Here is a 20,261-nt window from a genome sequence, read left to right on the forward strand (position 1 = left end):
AATTAACTCAAAGTGGATCCAACACCTAAATATAAGAACCAGCACTATAAAGCTTCTAGAACAACGTGGAGAAATATCTTCAAGATCGAGTAATAGGAGGTAGCTTCCTAAACTTTACACCCAAAGCACAAGCAACAAGAAAAAACAGGTAAATGGGAGCTACTCAAAATTAAATGCTTCTGCACCTCAAAAGACTTTGTCAAAAAGGTGAAGAGGCAGCCAACTCAATGGGAGAAAATATTTGGAAATCACACATCAGACAAAGGTTTGATATCCTGTAAACATAAAGAAATCATATAAATCAATAATAAAAGAACAAACAACCCAATTATAAAATGGGGTAAAGATACAGATAGGCATTTTTCTGAAGAGCAAATACAGATGGCCCAAAAGCACATACACATGAAGACATGCTCATTTTCATTAGCTATAAGGGAAATGCAGATCAAGACTCCAGAGATACCACCTCACACCTCTAGGAATGGCTGCTATTAAACAAACAGGAAACTACTATGATGGAGAGAATATGGAGAAATTGGGACACTTATGCCCTGCTGGTGGGAATACAGCCACTATGGAAGACAGTTTGGCGGTTTTTTAGAAAACTAAATATCGAGTTGTCCTATAACCTGGCAATAGCACTACAAGTGAAAACATTGCCCTCACCCCTACGTGGACATGATCCCAGGGGTATAAATCTCCCTGGCAATGTGAGACAGGACTCCTGGGATAAGCTGGGACTCAGCATCATGGGAATGAGAAATCCTTCTTGACCAAAAGGGGTAAGAGAGAAATGAGAAAAAATAAAGCCTCAGAGGCTGAGAGATTTCAAACAAAATCCTGGAGGTTACAATCTCTCCTTCAGTTTTGAAGGACTGTTTGGCTGGGTACAGAATTCTTGTGTGTTATGTAGATATTCCTTTTTAGTTTATGGTGTATTGGAGTAGCTGGTGGGAAATATATGAAACTGTTGAGCTATCTTGTATTAGCCTTGATTCTTGAAGATGACTGTATAAACTATATAGCTTTTATAATGTGACTGTGGGACTGTGAAAACCTTGTGTCTGATACTCCTTTTATTCAAGGTATGGACAGATTAGTGAAAAAAAAATAGGATCATAAATAAATAATAGGGGAAGATGGTAATAATTGGGTAAATTGAAATACTGGTGGCAATGACAGAGAGGGGTATGGAATGTATGAGTTCTTTTTTTGTCTTTTTCTTTCTTTTTCTAGAGTGATGCAAATATTCTAAAAATGATCATGGTGAAGAATACACAACTACTATGATGATACTGTGAGCCACTGATTGTGTGAGATGGTTGAACTGTATGTGTGTGGAGATTTCTCAATAAAAAAAAAATATATATATATATATATATAAATATAAAGATTGAGTACTTTGCTTATTAAAGAATTCCCACCTGGGGAAGTTTAATATTTCCAGATTCCCCCTAGTCCCTATGGGGACTTTGCAAATAATTTTTATTTTCTGCCCAGATTACTCTCAGATATACTGGGGCATCACACTAACCTGTAAAAATAACAAGATTTCATTCCCTATCTAGGGTTCCATGTATTTATTTTGTTTGAATAAACTGACCATACAGATTAAATGAGATAGTGTGTTACAGAAATTTAAATTTTATACCTTATCTTCCTTTGGTCTCACACAGAAGCTGAAGTTTTAAAATACAGTCAATATCATCCTTTATACTTTTGTCTGATTTACCTTAGTCCTAACCAGATCAGCTTAACTCATATCTCTAATTGAAGTCTGGTTTCTTTTTAAGCTTCTTTAACATTTGCTGTATGGGGTAATGCTGACTTTCAGAGCTGCAGAACTCTAATTTTGAGCCTCAGATGTCACACAGATACCCAAAGTTCCAGGAAACAACCAGGTTATACCCAAAGAGCTTAGAATCTCAGAATTTAGAAACAACAGTTAAAACTCAGGAATAGATGTGACTACTATAAGAACTTATAATCTAGGGAACCTTTACAATAAGTCTTACTGAACATTCCATACTCCTTAATTGTTGATTGCCCAATCTCTGCCTATGTTCTATCCTGATAACTTATGCTCTTAAATTCAATTCTCAGAGTTTGCACATTATAGTTAGTCCATATTAACAAGGCCTTACAATATTTGTCTTTTCACTTCTGGATTATTTCTCTTAACATTTCCTTGAATGGTCCTCAAGGATCATTCACCTAGTTGCATACCTCACAACTTCATTCTTTCTTGCTGCTGCTCAATATTCCATCATAAGTATACACCACAGTTCACTCTTCCATTCATCAGTTGATATACCCTTAGGCCACTACATCCACTGCAAATTGTGAATAATGCCACCATAAACACCAATGTGCAAATGTCCATTTGTGTCCCTGCTTCAGTTCTTTCAAGAATATACCTAATAACAGGGTTTCAGTATGATAAGGCAGTCCTATATAAGCCTTCTGTGGAACCACCAAACTGTCCTCCAGAAGGGTTGTACCATTCTCTTTTCCTATTAATAGTGAATAGGTACCTCTCTCTCCCCCAATTTTCTCCAGCACTTCTATCTTTTCATTTAGTTTTTAAACAGTTTTATTTGCACACTACAACCCATCCTAAGTAAACAATCAAGGGCTTCCAGTTTATTCTCATAGTTATGCATTCACCACCACAATCTCAATGAGAACAATTTCATTTCTTCTGAAAATAAAGAGGGAAAAAAATGAAAAAAAATAAAATAAAATAAAAAGAAGAAACAACAACAACAATAAGAAATCTCATTCTCCTTCCTTATATCCCTACTTTTATTGACAATTAGCTTTGGTATATTGCCTTTATTACAATTAATGTAAACATATTACAATGTTACTGTTAACTATAGACCCTAGTTTACACTGATTGTATTTTTTGATATACCATCCCATTTTCAATACCTAGTTCAATACCAATTGTTTTTGTTTCAATACCAATGTTTAACCTATTTCTGTCTTTGGGTCTAAAGTAGAGAACATACAGATAAGTCCTGTTCTTTAATCCATGCTGCCAGTCTACATATTTTGATTGGGGAGTTTAATCCATTAACATTTAATGTTATTACTATACAGGTAATATTTACTTCTCAAATTTTGTCTTTCGTATTTTATATGTCATATCTTGTTTTTTCTCTCTTTTTTTTTTTACCTTTACTGATAATCTTCATTTCTACATTCTTCTCCAAATCTCTTATGCCTTTTCCTATCTGCCTCTAGTGTTCTCTTTAGTATTTCTTGTAGTGCAGATCTCTTGTTCACAAATTCTCTCAATGTCTGTCTGAAAATATTTTAAATTCTCCCTCATTTTTGAAAGTCAGTTTTGCCAGATATAGAATTCTTGTTTGGCAGCTGTTCTCTGTCAGTATCTGAAATATATCATACCATTGCTTTCTCGTCTCCATGGTTCATCTGAGAAATCTGCACATAGTCTTATCAATCTTTCCTTGAATGTGATATAGATCATCTTTCTCTTGCTGCTTTCAGAATTCTCTGTGTCTTACATTAGATAATGTGTCTTACATTAGATAATCTGATTAGTAAGTGTCTTGAAGTTGGCCTGTTCAGACCAATTCTGATTGGGGTATGCTGCACTTCTTGGATCTGTACTTTTATGTCATTCATAAGAGTTAGGAAATTTTCAGTGGTTATTTCCTCCATTAGTCTTTCTGCCCCCTTTCCCTTCTCTTCTCCTTCTGGTACACCCATATTATAAATATCTGTATGCTTCATGTTGTCATTCAATTATCTGAGACTGCTCATATTTTTCCATTCTTTTTCTTATCTGTTCTTTTGTGTGTAGGATTTCATGTCTTGTCCTCTAGTTTACTAATCTTTTCTTCTGCCTCTTCAAGTCTGCTGTTGTATTTTTCATCTCTTCTATTGTGCTTTTCATTCCCATAAGTTCTGTAATTTGTTTTTCAAGCTTTTGAGTTCTTCTTTATGGTCACCCAAAGCCTTCTTTATGTCTTTTATCTCTTTTGCTGTATCTTTCCTTCAACTTGTTTGAATACCTTTAATTGTTTTAATGGCTTTATCACTTGAACTCTTAAGTTTGTTCCTTTGGGCCATATCTTCCTGCTTCCTATTATGGCTCATCATTTTTTACTGGTGTTGGGGCATCTGGTTTCCTTGATTAGTTTATTCTGGAGGTCATTTTCTTTTATCTAGGGTTTTCTTGTTAGGTGGTTTTGTTCTCTATCTGTTCTTTGACATTTAGTTCAACTTAATCTAGACATCTAGCATAGCTTGTTACTGATCAGAATTTTTTAGCTCTTGTTTTTCTGTTTCTTGCTCTGCCTATATGGATTCCTTTTTTAAAGGAGGATCTCCCCAGATATGATCTACCTCAATAAATTTTTTCCAGACAAGACAAGCCCAGGTCTCAGGTAGAGGGTGTAATCAGTATCAAAGTTCCTTGAGGATGAGACCCAGCAGGTTGCCATTCTTTCCTGTGAACCCCTTGACTCTGTGCTTTTCCTATCCTTCCCAGCAGGTGGCGCTTATCAGCCTGAACTCCTCATCTGTGTAAAGTCATGTGGTGTCTTTAATTCTCTGCAGACCCTCTCCCTGTCAGGGGCACGGCTGAGACAGAGGTAGAAAGCAGGCTTAAGCTGTTTCTGTTTTTTCAGCCCCTGGGGTCTGGAGTCTCTGAATGAGAGCAGCTACTTGTGCTGGGCCCTGTCCACCCCCACTTTACTTGGGAAAGATATGCCCTTTAGGGAATTATCATTCACCTGACTAGTTACTTTCTCTCTCAGACAAACCTTAATTCCACCCTTACCTGCTGACAACTGAAAATGCACGAGACCTTCTTTAATGGCTGTTTAAAAAGTTAAAAAGGAAATCCTTTCCAGAGACAGCCCCTAGCCCCCTGGGTTCACCAATCAAAATCTGGAGTAGTATGTGAGCAATTGTTTTTCTCTTGCTGCTTTCAAGACTTTCTTTATCTTTGGCATTTGATATTCTGATTAGTAAATATCTGAATAGGTCTATTAGGATTCTGTGAACAACTTCCAGACCTCCAGCTGATCCATCTTGACCAGGGTGGTGACTGTGCCCATGGACTGGCAGACAGCACTGCTGGTCCCCTAAGTGTGTGTTCTCAGGTTCAGGCCCCTGACTCAGTCTTTGATTAAGTGGTCAGTGGGTCGCCAGGTTTCTTCTCGATGCAGGAAGCAAGGGTGAACTTGGCACTGATGGTAGCTGTGATAAACCTGTATTATCCTGCCCTGGCCAGCCCTTCTGCGAAGGAGTACAGGGGCTTGTGCATGCTGATGTAGGCAGAGATGATCAGGCTGGTACACAACCAAGAAGTTACTCATAGTCTGCTAGTAAGCATGGTTGGGAACACAGGGGGATTTCCAAACTTTTGGCTATGCCCAAACATGAGATGAGTCATTTTTTATTTGTTTGGCTGCATAATCATATAAATGGGTTGGGGGTTTCTGGCTGGCTTTGATCCAAATTTTTTGGTCACCGACAGCTCACTGATGATGGTATTACTTCCAGCAACAGCACACTCTCCTCTACTGGTAATGGGTGGCAGGGAGAGGCACTATATAATTCAATGAGGTAACTATAATTAGAGCTACCCCTTGTTATTTGATACTCAGGACAATATAAATGATGCACAAGGCTGAATTTTATACTCACACCAATGGTAGCTATCCATTTGTGATTTGTGTGGAACAGCCATTTAAGTTCATGCACATCTTCTGCTTACCCCTTGTAGGCAAAATTTTGTGAGGGAAACAGATTATGTGCTACACAGTCTGGTGCTACAGTTCTTTGCTGGAAACCCCAAACCAACTGGGGTTGTGGAAATATGGTACTCTAGCTACAAAGGCAGTAGAGATGGAAAAACATTCTAATACATCTCTCTGTTGGTGAGGAAATGTATGAGTTTGATTGCCTTGAAAAGGTGGTGGTCTTTGTGTTGACTGTAGTTCAAAATGATGTTTCATCTCTTTATATGTCTACAAAATTGTGAACATTTCTATTGAGTTGAAATGCTACTGTCTAATTACATTGAGTATGTTGGATATTTATGTGACTATGGAGAAGGGTGGGCTCTCAACACAGAGGTGTGGTTTCTCTTTTTTCCACTGAGTGTAGCAAGGGAAGCTATCTCACATCCCTTCCCAGCAAGGGATGTGATTTACAAAGGATAATGGTGACATGAAGAGACTTTCACACTGATATTCAGAGTGGCACTGTCATAATTGCCAAAAGATGGAAACAATATAAGTGTCCAACACCAATGAATATATAAACAAAATGTGATATATACACAGGATGGAATAGTATTCAGCAGTAAGAAGGAATAAGTCATAAAGCATGCAACAACATGGTTGAACCAATAAGGACATTATGCTGAGTGAAATAAGCCAAACCCAAAAGGACAAATGTTGTATGATCTCACTAATAGGAACCAATTATACTGTGCAAACTCATGGACATAGACTCTAGAATATAAGTTACCAGGAGATATAATGAGGCTAGAGAGTGGGAAGTGGTTGCTTAAGATGTGCAGAATTTTTAACTAGATTGTATTTAATTGGATAAAGGTGATGGTAGCACATTATTGTGTATATGATGGATAAAAGTGATGGCAGCACATTATTGTGTATATGAATAACAGTGCTGAATGGTGTGTGAATGTGGCTGATAGAGGAAGTTTAGTGTCATATGTCATGAGAAGGAAAGCCAGAGATTAAAACATGGGACTGAATAATTCAGTGAATTTTGTGGTGGATGAAGACTGTACTTAACAGTACAAATATAAAATATTTCCTCCATGAACTAGAACAAAAGTACAAAATTACTACAAGGACTAAATAATAGAATGGTTTATGGGAAGAAATGCACCTATTTCAAGCTATGGTCTATAGTTAAAAGTAGTATCTTAATATTTTTTCATGAACAGTAATAAATATGAATGACAGAAATCAATGATAGAGGGCTAAAAGGGATACTGGATGTTTGAATTTTCTCTTTTTTATTTTATAGAGTAATGAAAAAGTTATCTGATTGTAGTGATGAATGCATAACTATGAGATGACACTGTGAGGTATTTATTGTATATTTTGGATGGATAGTATGGTGTGTAAATGCATCTTAATAAAACTGCATTAAAAGGAGAAAAAGATAATGGTTATGAATGGAACAAGAATTTTAACTTGATGTGTTAAACTCTTGCATGAAGCAGCTGGACTGTAAATGACAATCTTGTCCTGCTTGTAGGGTAAACACTACTAGTTGCCAAGATGCACTGGGACTGGAAAAATGGCAGGCATAGTATTCATTTTTCATGTGTGCACAGCTCATGGTCTATTAAAACCGCACCTACCTCGAGTAGATCCGAAAACCCTCACGAAATACAAATGGAAAGTAGCCACACAAAAGTTATCACTCAAAAGGCCACAGAAAGGCCCAACATACCAGATGCCACAGTGATGCTACATGTGGTAGTGAAAAAAAGACAGGGAGAAGCACTATCGGTGCTCTCCTCCCCACCCTGCAGGTAAAATGCTGCTACAGATTGCAAGATGGTGACAGGTTATCCTGGTTGCTGGTCACAGCAAACCAGCAAATACAGTCACGTTTTACTGTGCAGCCAACTTCAAGGGATCACGGCTTATTTAGCCAAAGGAACTTGGCTTCAAGGAGGAAGGGTATGTCAAATGCATCACTGGCTTTCATGAAAGTCAGCCTGTTCACAACAGAACCCCCAAGCAGTGGAATCTAGGCCATTTTCCTTCATGATATCTATAGGGGTGATGCCCTGTTTATTTAGCATGTCATTTGTCATCATGGCCTGAGCCACATCAACAACCATGACAACATCACAGGGAGTCAAGTCAAGTTTGAGGGACTGGCCACCAATGATCATCTTGCCCAGGTATGAGTAGCTCATTGTAAGGCTAGAGACAACCATTTTGTGGATGCAACTAGCATTTTCCCATCAGCACTTGGAGAAGATATGGTGTATGCAACAAAGCACTCATTCCATGTAGAAAGGGTTTACCATATAAAAAGATCTGAATTGCTTGGCAGCACCCAGCTGTTTAATGATAGAAGGAGAAGGTAGGGCAGTTATCGGCACCTGCAATCCAACTATGGCCTATAGAATCATGCTTGTTGCAAATGACCCCTGAAGTTCATACACGGCTGTTTCTTGACTGTAAATACTGTCAGTGGCCTCACTGGGATGAAAATGCTGCAACATTGTGATGAGACTGATGTAGGCATGGGTTAGCATGCTGGCCCTCAGGTCAGTGTACAGGGCTGGGAACCGCAGTATGTAAGGATATAGCTTCTTGAACACTGTTGTAAGGTCCCTAGCAGCGCACTGGTTTCATGGGAATCCCTCACTAGATAATCGAGTAGCCTTGGTCTATAATGAGCCTTCTTATTAGCTGCTTCCCATCCGCCTTTTATTCTCGGGGGAACTTGCCTATGACACTGCAACCCTGGTCACAGACCCCTGAAAGCCAGACTTCTTTTTGGCTGTCAAAGCTGATGAGGGCCTCTCTGACTCTCAGATGGGTCAGGAGGCCCATCTCTACAAGGAAAGCCAGGAGAGGTGTCAGGGCCCAGCCTTGCACTTCACAGTGCTTCCCAAGCCAAGTAAAGATGACAGGGTGGTTGTGTTGTCTGAACTCCCAATCTGTTTCTTTGGTGAAACCAGCTGGGTTGTCCTCAGATAGAGACCCATTGATAGAAACTTGGATCAGCTGGTGGGTGGGGTGCCCAAATTTCTCAAAGGAGGGCTGGGCCCCACCTTGGCATCAAAACTAGCTGGATAACATGCTTTCATGTCAATGCTGATCATATCTTTGATGTGATAGTCCACAAAATTTCTTAGGCCACCATAACCATGCTCCATACAAGCCTTTAGGATGTTGCCTAGGAGAGAGGCTGGTGTAGGTTTCCAGCTGTTGCACTTTCTGGCAACAATGCTGGCCACATGGTTAACCCTAAAGGTCCTTTTGGCTAAGGTCAGGTCTCACAGAGCTTTGCAGGCCCCTTGGATTCTGATGTGGGCTTCCTGTGTCTGGTAGGTACGCCCATCCTGCAAAATGAACTAGTCATCACTGAGCTGCCTGTATTGACTAACAAGGAGCCAGACAGTGATTGGCTTGTTTTGTGTGGCCTTTTCAATGGTTACTCAGACATCACCCTTGTATATGTAGACCTGGCTATTCTGGAGGAAGTGGCGATCTTTGGGCCAGGTGTGGTTATTATGGATTAAGAGCTCATATTCATACAATGAAATTGTTATCTGCCACTGTTGTAGATGTCTGTGCCTTAGAAGACTAAGGATCTTCTCAAACTCAGCCACACTGTCTACTGTGGTGCCCATGTTATGGACTATCTCTTCTCACTCCAAGATTTCAGATTACCTGGTGGAGGTAAAGCCCTATCCCCTTAAGGCACTTTCGAAGTGCTCCAAGACTCATTCTCTGAGCCACCCAATTGAGGTCACTACCTCTGACTGGGGACATATTTGCTACGTATTTGCTTTATAGGGCATAGAGGCTGTATGATAGCAGTGACTGGATATATGTCTGGTAGAATACTTTGTCAATGCCAGGCAGGCCCCTGAACTGGTCTCCTTTGTAATTTCTATGACATTCTGGCTCTTTCTTCTCTCAATCTGAACTGGATCTGACTTGTCTTCAACCATGCAGTCACCTTTCTCTCACTCACACAGGAACTTGATTTTTAGAATAAATTCATCTGCTGGAAGTTCTTTAAAAAGCCAAGTAGTCCACCATAACATCAATACCACTGGTAAGCTACCTCTATATTGCCAATAGCAAGCAGTTCTTCTGCCTCTATGTAGAATAGACCACAGTGGCACCTTTAACTTCAAACTTGTCTTTGGAGTTCTTCAAGGTCTCAAGCCATGGTTCACTGGATAAATGAACTTGGAAAGGAGCTTGGATATCAAGGTTGATAAATTGTTGTGGCTGAACTTACCACTCAGCAGTAAAGCTGCTTGATATATTCATCCATTATTGCCATAATCCAAGGTAATATTTTTCTCTAAGTCAAAAATTAGATTGCCAGCAACCTGTTGAGAACACACCTGAACTGTTTTCTGGCCCATTTCTTGGTATATCAGAGCTGTTATGTGACTCTATAATAGCCATAGCCTTTACATAACTGTAGCTTGGACTATGTTCCTATCGTGTGCCTACAAGGCACTGGTTGGATGGCACCTCTTGTAAGTTGCCCATGATACTGTGCAGAATGCTTGCTGGCACAGTTCCTGTTGTATCTTGTCATTCGCGTCACCATTAGCAAGGAATAGACTTTATTCTATATTAAAAAAACTCTTTATAGTATAATTACAAAGTAAAAACATGTATCCAGGTAAAGTAAAAAAATCTTAGTGACAAACATTATTTTGTGCTCTGATTTTTAAACTATATACCATGGGTCAAAACCCATAAACCCTAGACCAGTAAACACCTAAAGGGGTGTCCAGCACTCTGTGGAGAGCATAGGCGGTGAGGGTTGTAGGCCGCCCTCCAGTCTCTCCACACCATTATATGGCATGCACAAATGTGTTACAATCTCAATGCAGGTATTTTCTGTGACAGGAATTAATCCCTGTCATGATAAATTTCAGTAACGTGAATTAATTGGTCAGTTTACCCTCTCTGCTGCTGAAGTGTTAATTTTTACATTGTTTTATTACCAAAATACATTAATAAACAATTTTAAAATTAAAAGCTAGGAAAAAAATTAGGGAAATGTGGAAATGGTCTAAGAGAAAACTTGATATCCTGGTTTTACATTAGTAATACAACCTTTCAACGCTTTCTGTTAGATCATATAGATCTGTGTTTTTCAAATGTGAGTAATAATATGAATCTTTAAAAATACGCAAACAGAAAACAAGTTATTAATTTCTTATGCTTAAGTCTTTATAGTATAACTATAAAATAAAAGCACGTATCCGAGTAAACAATATTATTTTTCCATGACAGATTGTGTTTTGCTGCTCTCACTGTGAATATGCCACTGACTGCCTTGTACAGGTTCTCTGGAGTCCATTTTATCTACTCTGAGCTGTGCAGGGACTTAATTTTTCTACTACTTTTCTCTTACTGAAATACTGTAAATAACATATTAGTAAAAAAAAAAAAATTTCTTTGGTCTTCATTTGTGTGGTAGTTAGATTCAATTGTCAACTTGGCCAGGTGAAGGCACCTAGTTTTGTTGCTGTGGATGTGAGCTAATGGTACATGAACCTCATTTGTTGCTAATTACATCTGCAGTTGGCTAGGAGGCGGGTCTGCTGCAATGAATAACGTTTTGACTTAATTGGCTGGTGCTTAAATGAGAGAGCACAACGTAAACACAGCCTAAGCAGCTCAGCATTCCTCATCTCAGCACTCGCAGCTCAGCCTAGGACTTTGGAGATGCAGAAAGAAGTCACCCCGAGGGAAAGTTGTTAGAACCCAGGGGCCTGGAGAGAAGGCCAGCAGAGAGCATCCTGTGCCTTCCCACATAAGAAAGAACCTCAGTGGAAAGTTAGCTGCCTTTCCTCTGAAGAAAATCCCCTTTTATTAAAAGCTAATCCGTTTCTGGTGTGTTGCATTCCGGAAGCTAGCAAACTAGAACAATTTGGCATGAAAAAAATCAGTAACACGGTAAGTCTGCTCTCTTCTTTTGTCAATTTCCAGGAAATTATTATTTTATTCTGCCACATTTTGTTGCATTCATGTCAAGTAAGTACCTTAATTTAGTAAAATAACAAGAAATCTGTCCTATTCTACAAAAAAAAAACCTGTCAACTGCAAATGATCACTGCATAAGAAAGATTTTGTTTTATTTCTATGAGTACATCGGGAAATATATGACTGTTGTTGATTCTGACATCTGGGCAAGCCAACCTAACTAAAATCAGCTCTCTAAAAATATATTAAAAGGAATTATTTAGTACCAAGGTTGTTGTAAACAGTGTTATAATGGTGGCACTGAAATCAGATGCTAATGGTTGGTTACTATATTGTCATCCAGATAAAAGTGTATGCTAATTTTTAAAACTATTGAAATAAAAGTACATAGACCTTGTCTGAGAAAAACTGATGCTATGTCACAGAAATGAAACCCTTTCGTCTAAAGTTTCAAAACAAAATGCTCTAGGGCAGGCCACAGTGCCTCAGCAGACAGAATTCTTGCCTGCCATGCTGGAGATTTGGGTTCGATTCCCAGTGCCTGCCCATGTTAAAAAAAAAAAAAAAAACCACACAACAAAATGCTCTAGTTAACAGGCATTCATTTAATGCTGCTCTAGTCTCTTTTGAAAGAACTATAGATTTGTATCACTTACCTCAACACATGGCATTCTCCCAGAAAAATTGGCAGATGTATATCCAAATGTGACATTTGCTATAAGCTTAAGTCCTAGCTGACGTGCGTTGAGCATTCGTGAAAGGGCTCTGTCTTGCGTGTAAGTCTTCATTGACTGCTTCACCATCAACCTAGTCTTCAAAATTTCTTCCAGCATTCTTGGTAACACACCCTTTCTTACCGAAGGCTATCATAAAGGAAAATAGAACGTTTAAAATTCCTCAAACATTATAGATTTAGATAAGTAAGAGGGAAGCACAAAGTATAACAATGGCCAACTCATGAACTGAACATGCTAATGATAGTGTGGCCACAGGACCAGTGGTTATCAATACAAAATCATCACATTTTATTTCTTTTGAAGAGGATTTTTCTCCTAAAAGGTTCCTATAAGGTTTATAAATCTAATGTAGCACTGCTATGTGAGTTCAGAGACCTCAAGGGAGGAGGATGTCAAAAGGTGCATAAGTGACCATACAACAAGTTTAGAGGGAAACTCTGTTCAAAAATTTGAGCCAAACCCCCACTCTTTCAGAATGACACTAGGGATTTGTATCACTTATAACAACCTCAGTTTTTAAAGATCTCATCCTAATGACCCCACACAGTAATCTGCATGGAACTCCATTTATCTACCTTGGAAGAATGATGAGCTGGGTTGACTCTGCTGACATTCAAACCTGCAGTTCCAGGGACTCTAGGTATTTCAAATCTGATGCTTAGACCACTAAGCCATCCCCTCCGGCCTATATTTATTAGCAATCTGGAAGAGGGGATGAATAGTGAGGTGATAAAATTTGTTGATGCCAAAAAAAAAAAAATCATTTGTATTAATCAAGACTAGGGAGAATTTATGAGAATTCCAGTAGGAATGACAACCACAAAACAGTATTAACTTCGAAGATGATTCACAGACACGTGCAAGGTAATGCATGTTGGAATGAACAATTAAAATCTCAGGTATAGGATTAATTACACTCCTGAATATTTAAAAAAAATCTTATTTTCATTAAGCTTAACACAATGATAATGTAGATGCAAGTTTTAAAAAATGCTGTTAAAAGGAGATAATAAGCTGCTAGATAAGTGATAGTGAAAGCATAGTCTAACCTCTAATTCATTCTGTGTATGTTTTGAAGCAGCCACAATGTTTTAAGACATTTTATAAAAAGAAAAGGGGCCAAATATACAGAAAAATATGTGATGTGAAAGCTGATTTTTACATGGGGAAACATTTAATTTAAAAAATCTATTTCCATGTTTCCAAGTAGATCTCATTTAACATTAGTCCCTGGAAATACCACTGTACCTTAAAATTTTCCAAAAAGGAATATATCATGGACTCTCATAAAGTTTCCTCTTATCTAATCTAAACTGTTAATTTTAGGACGCTCTTTAACACAGCATCCCCTTTTATAGTAGAGAATTATGCTACTTTTGCTAAGTACATCAGAATGAATTTGAGGGTTAGTGGGTCCACAGTACCATGCCCCCGCCCCCATCCATCCCATGAATCTAGTACAGACTCATTTATACTAAGGAGATAGAAAAAGAAAGGAATGAAGTTGGCAAATGAGAGCCTATATAATCTTTTCTTAGCTCTCTCATATTTGTCTTTAATTTATTCATTTATGAGGTTTCCTCAGTCTCTTTTGAGGGGAGACAAGGGTGAGAAAAAAGGATCCTATTATTAGTTTGGGTAACTTAAAAATATAATCAATAAATGTATTAGAGTATCATTATTTCCAAATAGTCTTAATTTAATTTAAAAAATTATGAAGAATAATTTGTAGAGTTTATACATTAAAGCTATTTAAATCTTCCAAATTCTAAGAGAACGCATAAGGTATAAATTTACATTTATTTCTTTCAATATTTCATTAGTAATAATTTAACAAAAGATTTTAATCTAAATTCAAGCACAATAAGACTTCTTTAAAAAGTGATTTCTTAGGAGAGTCCTTCTATCTTTGACTTTTTCCATAAACATTCAAGCCAACTTTTTGTTTTCTACTATATATGAACAACATCTAAACCATCAGCTTTCCAAAAGTGAAGCCACAGTCAATAGCATAAGAGAGTATTACCTTGACAAAGCTACCATTTACAAGGAGTATTACCTTAACAAAAGCTACTCCATTGGGGGACACTGTGATATCATGCCTAATCTGATAAAGTAAATCTGGAGGTACTCTTAGAGAGGTACAGCCAAATTTGAATTCCTCATACCTGTTAGGAAAGAAAACATTAAACAAATAGTTTCTCAAATCATATAATAATTTGTTAGGCAAATTTAAGACATCTTTCTAATTCCACTGGAAATTTATTTTCAAAAAAAAGAAATTCATTTTCAAACATCTAAGCATGTATCAATACACTTATGTTTATTTGTCTAAAAACCAAAAAGGAGCTCTTCAAATATCCACAAATTATTAAAAGAAACATTTCTTGAATGGCACTAACCTTGCTATCCTAAAATGTATGAAATACCAAATTTCAGCTCAACATATGATTATTTTACACTGAGTTCCCTAAAGAAAATTTTAAACCTTAAATAAAAAGTTTGTAAATTTCCAAATTCCTACTCTTAATAAAAAGAAGGATTTCCAATACCATTTCCAAAAAATTTCTTTCTATGAAGGAGCAAGTGTACGCTACCAGAACTCTTGTTCTCATATTTCGTGCTCACAAAAATTATTATAAACGAGGACTCTATGTTTCTTGTAATATGAGAAAAATATTGACTATCTTCTCATTTAATTTACAAAATTTAATTTGCATTAATTAATAAAACAACATTTAACAATTTAATTTTAAAAAAAACCACAATACTATTTCTGAGAAAAGCCAAGAGGAGCTAATGGCTAGAGTTATAAGATCATAATCCTCAAATCCACAGAAAGATGATCTGTACCAACAAATTAATGAAACCCTCTTTTTAAAAGAGGTCGTAACCACACAGAGAGAGTGAAACAGATAATTGATCCTCTTCAGGAGTTACTCATCTATGAGCTGAATTAATCATAGTGATCCATGTCAATTAGTAACTACAATGAATGGATTAGCTGTGCGATAGCTCATAAGGACAATCATCCTGCTCATAAGGACAATCTGAAGTGCAAAGATACGCTCAAAGAAAAGTCTAATTTTAGTAAGAACTACCAACACAACAACATAATTGTAAATTAAATTATGAAAAAAACCTTACTTTCCCAAGTTCTCCACATGGCCAAGGCAAGTGGAAAAACAGTAGTTGTATGCAATCACAATAGAAGGATATAGGGACTGGAAATCCAAAACAAGAACAGAGTTGCTATAGAAGCGGGATTCAGGCTCCATAATTAGAGGAACACATTGCATAGCTCTCATTTGGGATCTCTGTTGAACACTAGGTGTCACAGGAATATAGTTCATTGGTTTAGCAATACGCAACATCATTGATTCCACCCGGTACTGCATACGGGTAGGGGAAGGTGGGAAGAGAAGAAGAAACAGAAACAGTTTAAATATAAATATGCTGGTCATTTGAATATATGCTAATCATATGAGGATCTTTGTTCTTCAGAATAAGGGTGCATGACTTTCATACAATAGTTATATAAATCGTTTTCCTATACCTATAACTTTTATTAAAAACTGAAATACGTCAAAGGACATAGAAAGTAAAGACAACTTTGAAAAGACAAACAATTACATTTGGTTTCTATTTAAATACAGATATATTATAATAAGCAGATGTAGAAGAGAGCTGTATAGATAATTAATTTCATTTAATGCTGGCCAGTAATCGTTGAAAAATTTATTTGGAAAATTTAGAAAATGAAAGTATTACCAGGAGACTTGAGATAATAAATGTTATTCTAATTTTTCAAAAGGAAACATGAGGATTTCAGAATTGAAAGGTAGTCAGCTCAACACTAGACCCTAGTAAACTGAATCAAGCAATTATTGTTTATAATAGCCACTAGATTACAAGGAACATTATTAAGCAGATTGTTTGGGACATCAGAAAAAGAAGGTACTCACAAGAACCAGCACGGGTTCACTAAAATGCTCTCACATTGTTTTTAGGTATTTTTGCCTTTTACTATCAGCCAGTTTAAATATTTTAAATATTTATATAAATAAATAAAATAAATAGGCTATAAATAATAAAATAAATGAACAGATAATGTCAAAGTAGCTAGAGTTCTATTTTTGGTATTTACTATATTGGTAGACCTGAAAATTTTACAGATATAAAGTAACTAAAATAATTAAAATAAATGTTTTATGAGGTTAAGGACACTGGATGATTTAATGTAGTATTCCCAGTGCTTAGCATAGTGATTAACATACTACAGATATTCAAATACATATTTGTTGAATGAATGTATGAAATCAATTTCAGCAAGGTATTTGACAGCAGTCTCTCATTATATCCTTGGGATGTTAGATGGAGAGATATGAGTTGAATAGCTTCTAAGGTTCCATTTTTCTTTAACATTTAAAATAAATTACACAGCCACTTATATTGATTCCCAAATCTTGCAAATTACATTAAAATTATCTGCTGATAGTTGGAGAAGCTAAAATTAAGGCTTCTATTCAAACAAAAGAGGGGATAGACTGCTGCTTCCCCAGTTCTAAGGGGGCTTTGAAGGCATCTCTACTCAGGAATGCAGTATCACCTGAAGGGTATGGAAATTTACTTACTTAAAAAAATTATTTTGGTAACATATATACAACACAAAATTTCCCATTTTAATGACTTACATGAGGAAACTGTGACATTAATTAGAATTACAATACTGTACTACTATCACTTTCATCTGTTACCAAAATTTTTTCATTACCCTAAACTCTGTTTCCATTAAAGCAGTAATTTCTCATTCCCCTCTTTTCCTTCCAGCCCTGGGTTAACTATAATCTACTTTTTATCTCTATGAATTTGCTTATTTAAGGTCAAATTATACAAAATGTATCCTTCTATGGATTTATTCTCTTAGTACTATGAAGATCTTGGTAGTGGCGATAAAGTTAGTATGGAAAGAAAATAAAATGAGTAATAAAAATAGTAATAATAAAATAAATAAATAAAATAATAAAATAAAATAAAAATAATAAAAAGAGTGAAGCTAAAGCTTTTCCAAAAAAATAAAATGACAAGCTTTGATTAGCCAGTCATTGGTTGGCACCAGATAGGAAGTTAAAATAAAATAAAATCACTTCCAAATATCTCAAAAGTAAGTTTATCATTCATACAGAACCTTCAAGTGTGTAAGAAAATTGATTTCCTACCTGTGAGCCCCTCGTCAGCACATGTAAAAATTGAATGCCAAAAAGTCTAGCCATTTCACTGGTTTTCCCAATCACGTCAAGCTGTTCTAACATTTGAAGATTTCCACGGACACGGCTAACATAATGATCAACCATTTTCCATCTGTTAAAATAAAAATGAATGCTATGACTACCAGGGAAAAATCCAGCCACTTGAAACTAGTCCTGTTTTCATTCTGTCAAAACCTACATATTAAAATGAGGCTATTTAAGGAAATTGGAGACATGGTATGAGCCTTTAAGCAAGGTAATGTTAAGGAGTTAAAGATGAGAAAATTTCACATATTTCAAGGGTTTAAGGCCCAGTGAAAATATGCAAAATTTAAAATAATATTTTTAATAAGGTGGTAAGACTAAGGATAATTATTTTCAGTATTTTACTTGATGTTGCTCTATTTTCAGTGTAAAAATAATTAACACTTCTTAGATCCCCTGCTGGTTATACAATGATATGCAGTAATTATTTATCACAGCTATAAATTTTTAAAGAACATGGAGGCTGTGAATATCAGTCTAAAGTAAGAGCATGCACTGTCTTCTCATGGGAAAAAACAAATGAGGTAATTTGATGAATGTTTAGAAAAATCAGGAAAATAATTTTAATGAGCCCATACACAGGGCAAATGTATATGAAATCAGTACTTTCTGTGAAAATATAAAAGTCGTTCTTTGATTTAAACCATTTTTTAAAAAAATGAACTTCTCTACCATGAAATTTTTGTTAAGAAAACAAACCAGCAAACAACAACAATAACAAAAGCCATGGGGCTTCCTCAAATCCATAAAAGTTAGTTTTGATTTAATAACATTTCATTAAAATGTAAAAATCACCCAAAGGTGTATTATAAAGCATCGAATTTATTATTTTAAAGACCTTAAGGCTAATACATATTACAATCTAATTATATGATTGTTAGAACAAAGAAGTCACCTAATTGTTCGATTAAGCATTAAAAAAATCTTTTCCTTTGATACATGGCTGATGCATATAAAAAAACAGAAAATGAACATAAATGAAGAGAAGAAAATAAAAACCATCCTATAATCAAAAAGACAAACAACAACAAGTGTTGGCAAGATTGTGGAGAAATTGGAACCTTCATATGTTACTGGTAGGAATGTAAAATGGTGCTGCTCCTTTGGAAAATGGTGTGGAAGTTTCTCAAATGATTGAGCATAGAGTTACCATATAATCAAGCAATTCTACTATAGGTACATACCCAAGTGAAATGAAATCATACCACCACACGAAACTTGTATATGAATGTTCATAAGAGCCTTATTCATAATAGCCCCAAAGTAGGACAACCTAAATTGCTATCTCCAGACAAAACCTAAAACCAAACATAGATAATATATAACAAAAAAAACAAGCATAGATAATGTAGATAATATGCTTGGTTTTAGGTTTGAAGGGGCTTAGGAAACCCCTTGGGCTTTCCAGAGATCTGGCTTAACAAAACAAAAAACTCAAGTCTGCACAAATTCAAGGTGATCAGCTTTATAATAACTTAGTGGCATACTAGATAAAAAATAAACACTCTTCAGAAGAAGGTAACAAGAAACCAGAATCTCTATTACAGAACATCAACAACGTTATTTATCATGAAAAGAAACAGACAAACAAAATATGTGATCCACAGCTAATGAAAAGGGCAGTCAATAGAAACTAACAAAGATGCCATAGATATTGGATTTTCTAACAAGTATAAATATGTCCAAGAAACTAAGAAAAAAATAACCTTAATGAGTGAACAGATAAGGAAATTCAGCAGAAATGGAAACTCTAAAAAAGAAAGAAATGAGAACTCTAAAACTAAAAACAAAATAAGTGAAATAAAACATGTATTGGCTGGGCTTAACAGCAAATTGATGATGACAGAAGAAAGTCAATAAACTTAAAGACAGGTTGACAGAAATTATCCAATGTGAAAAACAAAGATTAAAAAAAAAAAAAACCAGAAGAAAAAATGTACTGAACCTCAAAGAGTCTTTGGGACAATATCAAATAGTCCAACATACATGCGATTTGAGTTCTACAAAGTTAAAAGAGTGAGAATGGGGGAAGAAAAATATTTTTAAAATAATTATAAAAAATTTTCTGATTTGATGAAAAGTATCAATTTACAGATTTAAGAAGCTCAGAAAATATCAAGAAAGATAAATACAAAGAAATCCATATCTAGGCATATCATAGTGAAATTACTAAAAACCAAAGACAAGAATCTTGAAAGTAGCCAGGGAAAAAATTTTTGAGGGTTCTGCTTTTGCTTAGGATGTGGAAATATATAAAAGAAGATTGCTCCAGTCTAACATGAAGTAAAAGCTGGCTATTATATAAAATTGTAAGTTTTCTTGAGAACATTAGAAAGTTGAGACTGCAAGAGCATCAGATGAACTAAATTTCTAAGGCTAAAAAGCTCATCTGAGGAGAGAGAGGACATATAAACTCTCACCTTTGGCAAGGCCTAGCAGGAATAGTCAGCTGCCATAACAGGAGGTAAGAATGAAACAGTTAAAATGTTAAATTCTTCAAGGTC

The 20,261-nt window shown here is 36.0% G+C and overlaps 1 protein-coding gene across 8 annotated transcripts in view; it reads right to left on the reverse strand.

The window, feature by feature from the left end:
* REV3L (REV3 like, DNA directed polymerase zeta catalytic subunit) overlaps positions 1 to 20,261 on the reverse strand; it is a 227,730-nt gene that overhangs the window by 30,644 nt on the left and 176,825 nt on the right. For 7 of the 8 annotated variants that reach the window (XM_077162672.1, XM_077162671.1, XM_077162673.1 and 4 more), the window contains 4 exons: positions 17,683 to 17,824; positions 15,611 to 15,855; positions 14,523 to 14,631; positions 12,383 to 12,589 (listed from right to left, as the gene is read on the reverse strand). In XM_077162672.1, coding sequence (XP_077018787.1) covers positions 12,383 to 12,589; positions 14,523 to 14,631; positions 15,611 to 15,855; positions 17,683 to 17,824 — 703 coding nt within the window. Of the gene's footprint in view, positions 1 to 12,382; positions 12,590 to 13,038; positions 13,166 to 14,522; positions 14,632 to 15,610; positions 15,856 to 17,682; positions 17,825 to 20,261 lie in introns of those variants that run through there. The other variant, XR_013176357.1, reaches the window with a different exon arrangement.

The sequence above is a fragment of the Tamandua tetradactyla genome, chromosome 5 (assembly GCF_023851605.1).
Source record: "Tamandua tetradactyla isolate mTamTet1 chromosome 5, mTamTet1.pri, whole genome shotgun sequence".
Taxonomy (NCBI): domain Eukaryota; kingdom Metazoa; phylum Chordata; class Mammalia; order Pilosa; family Myrmecophagidae; genus Tamandua; species Tamandua tetradactyla.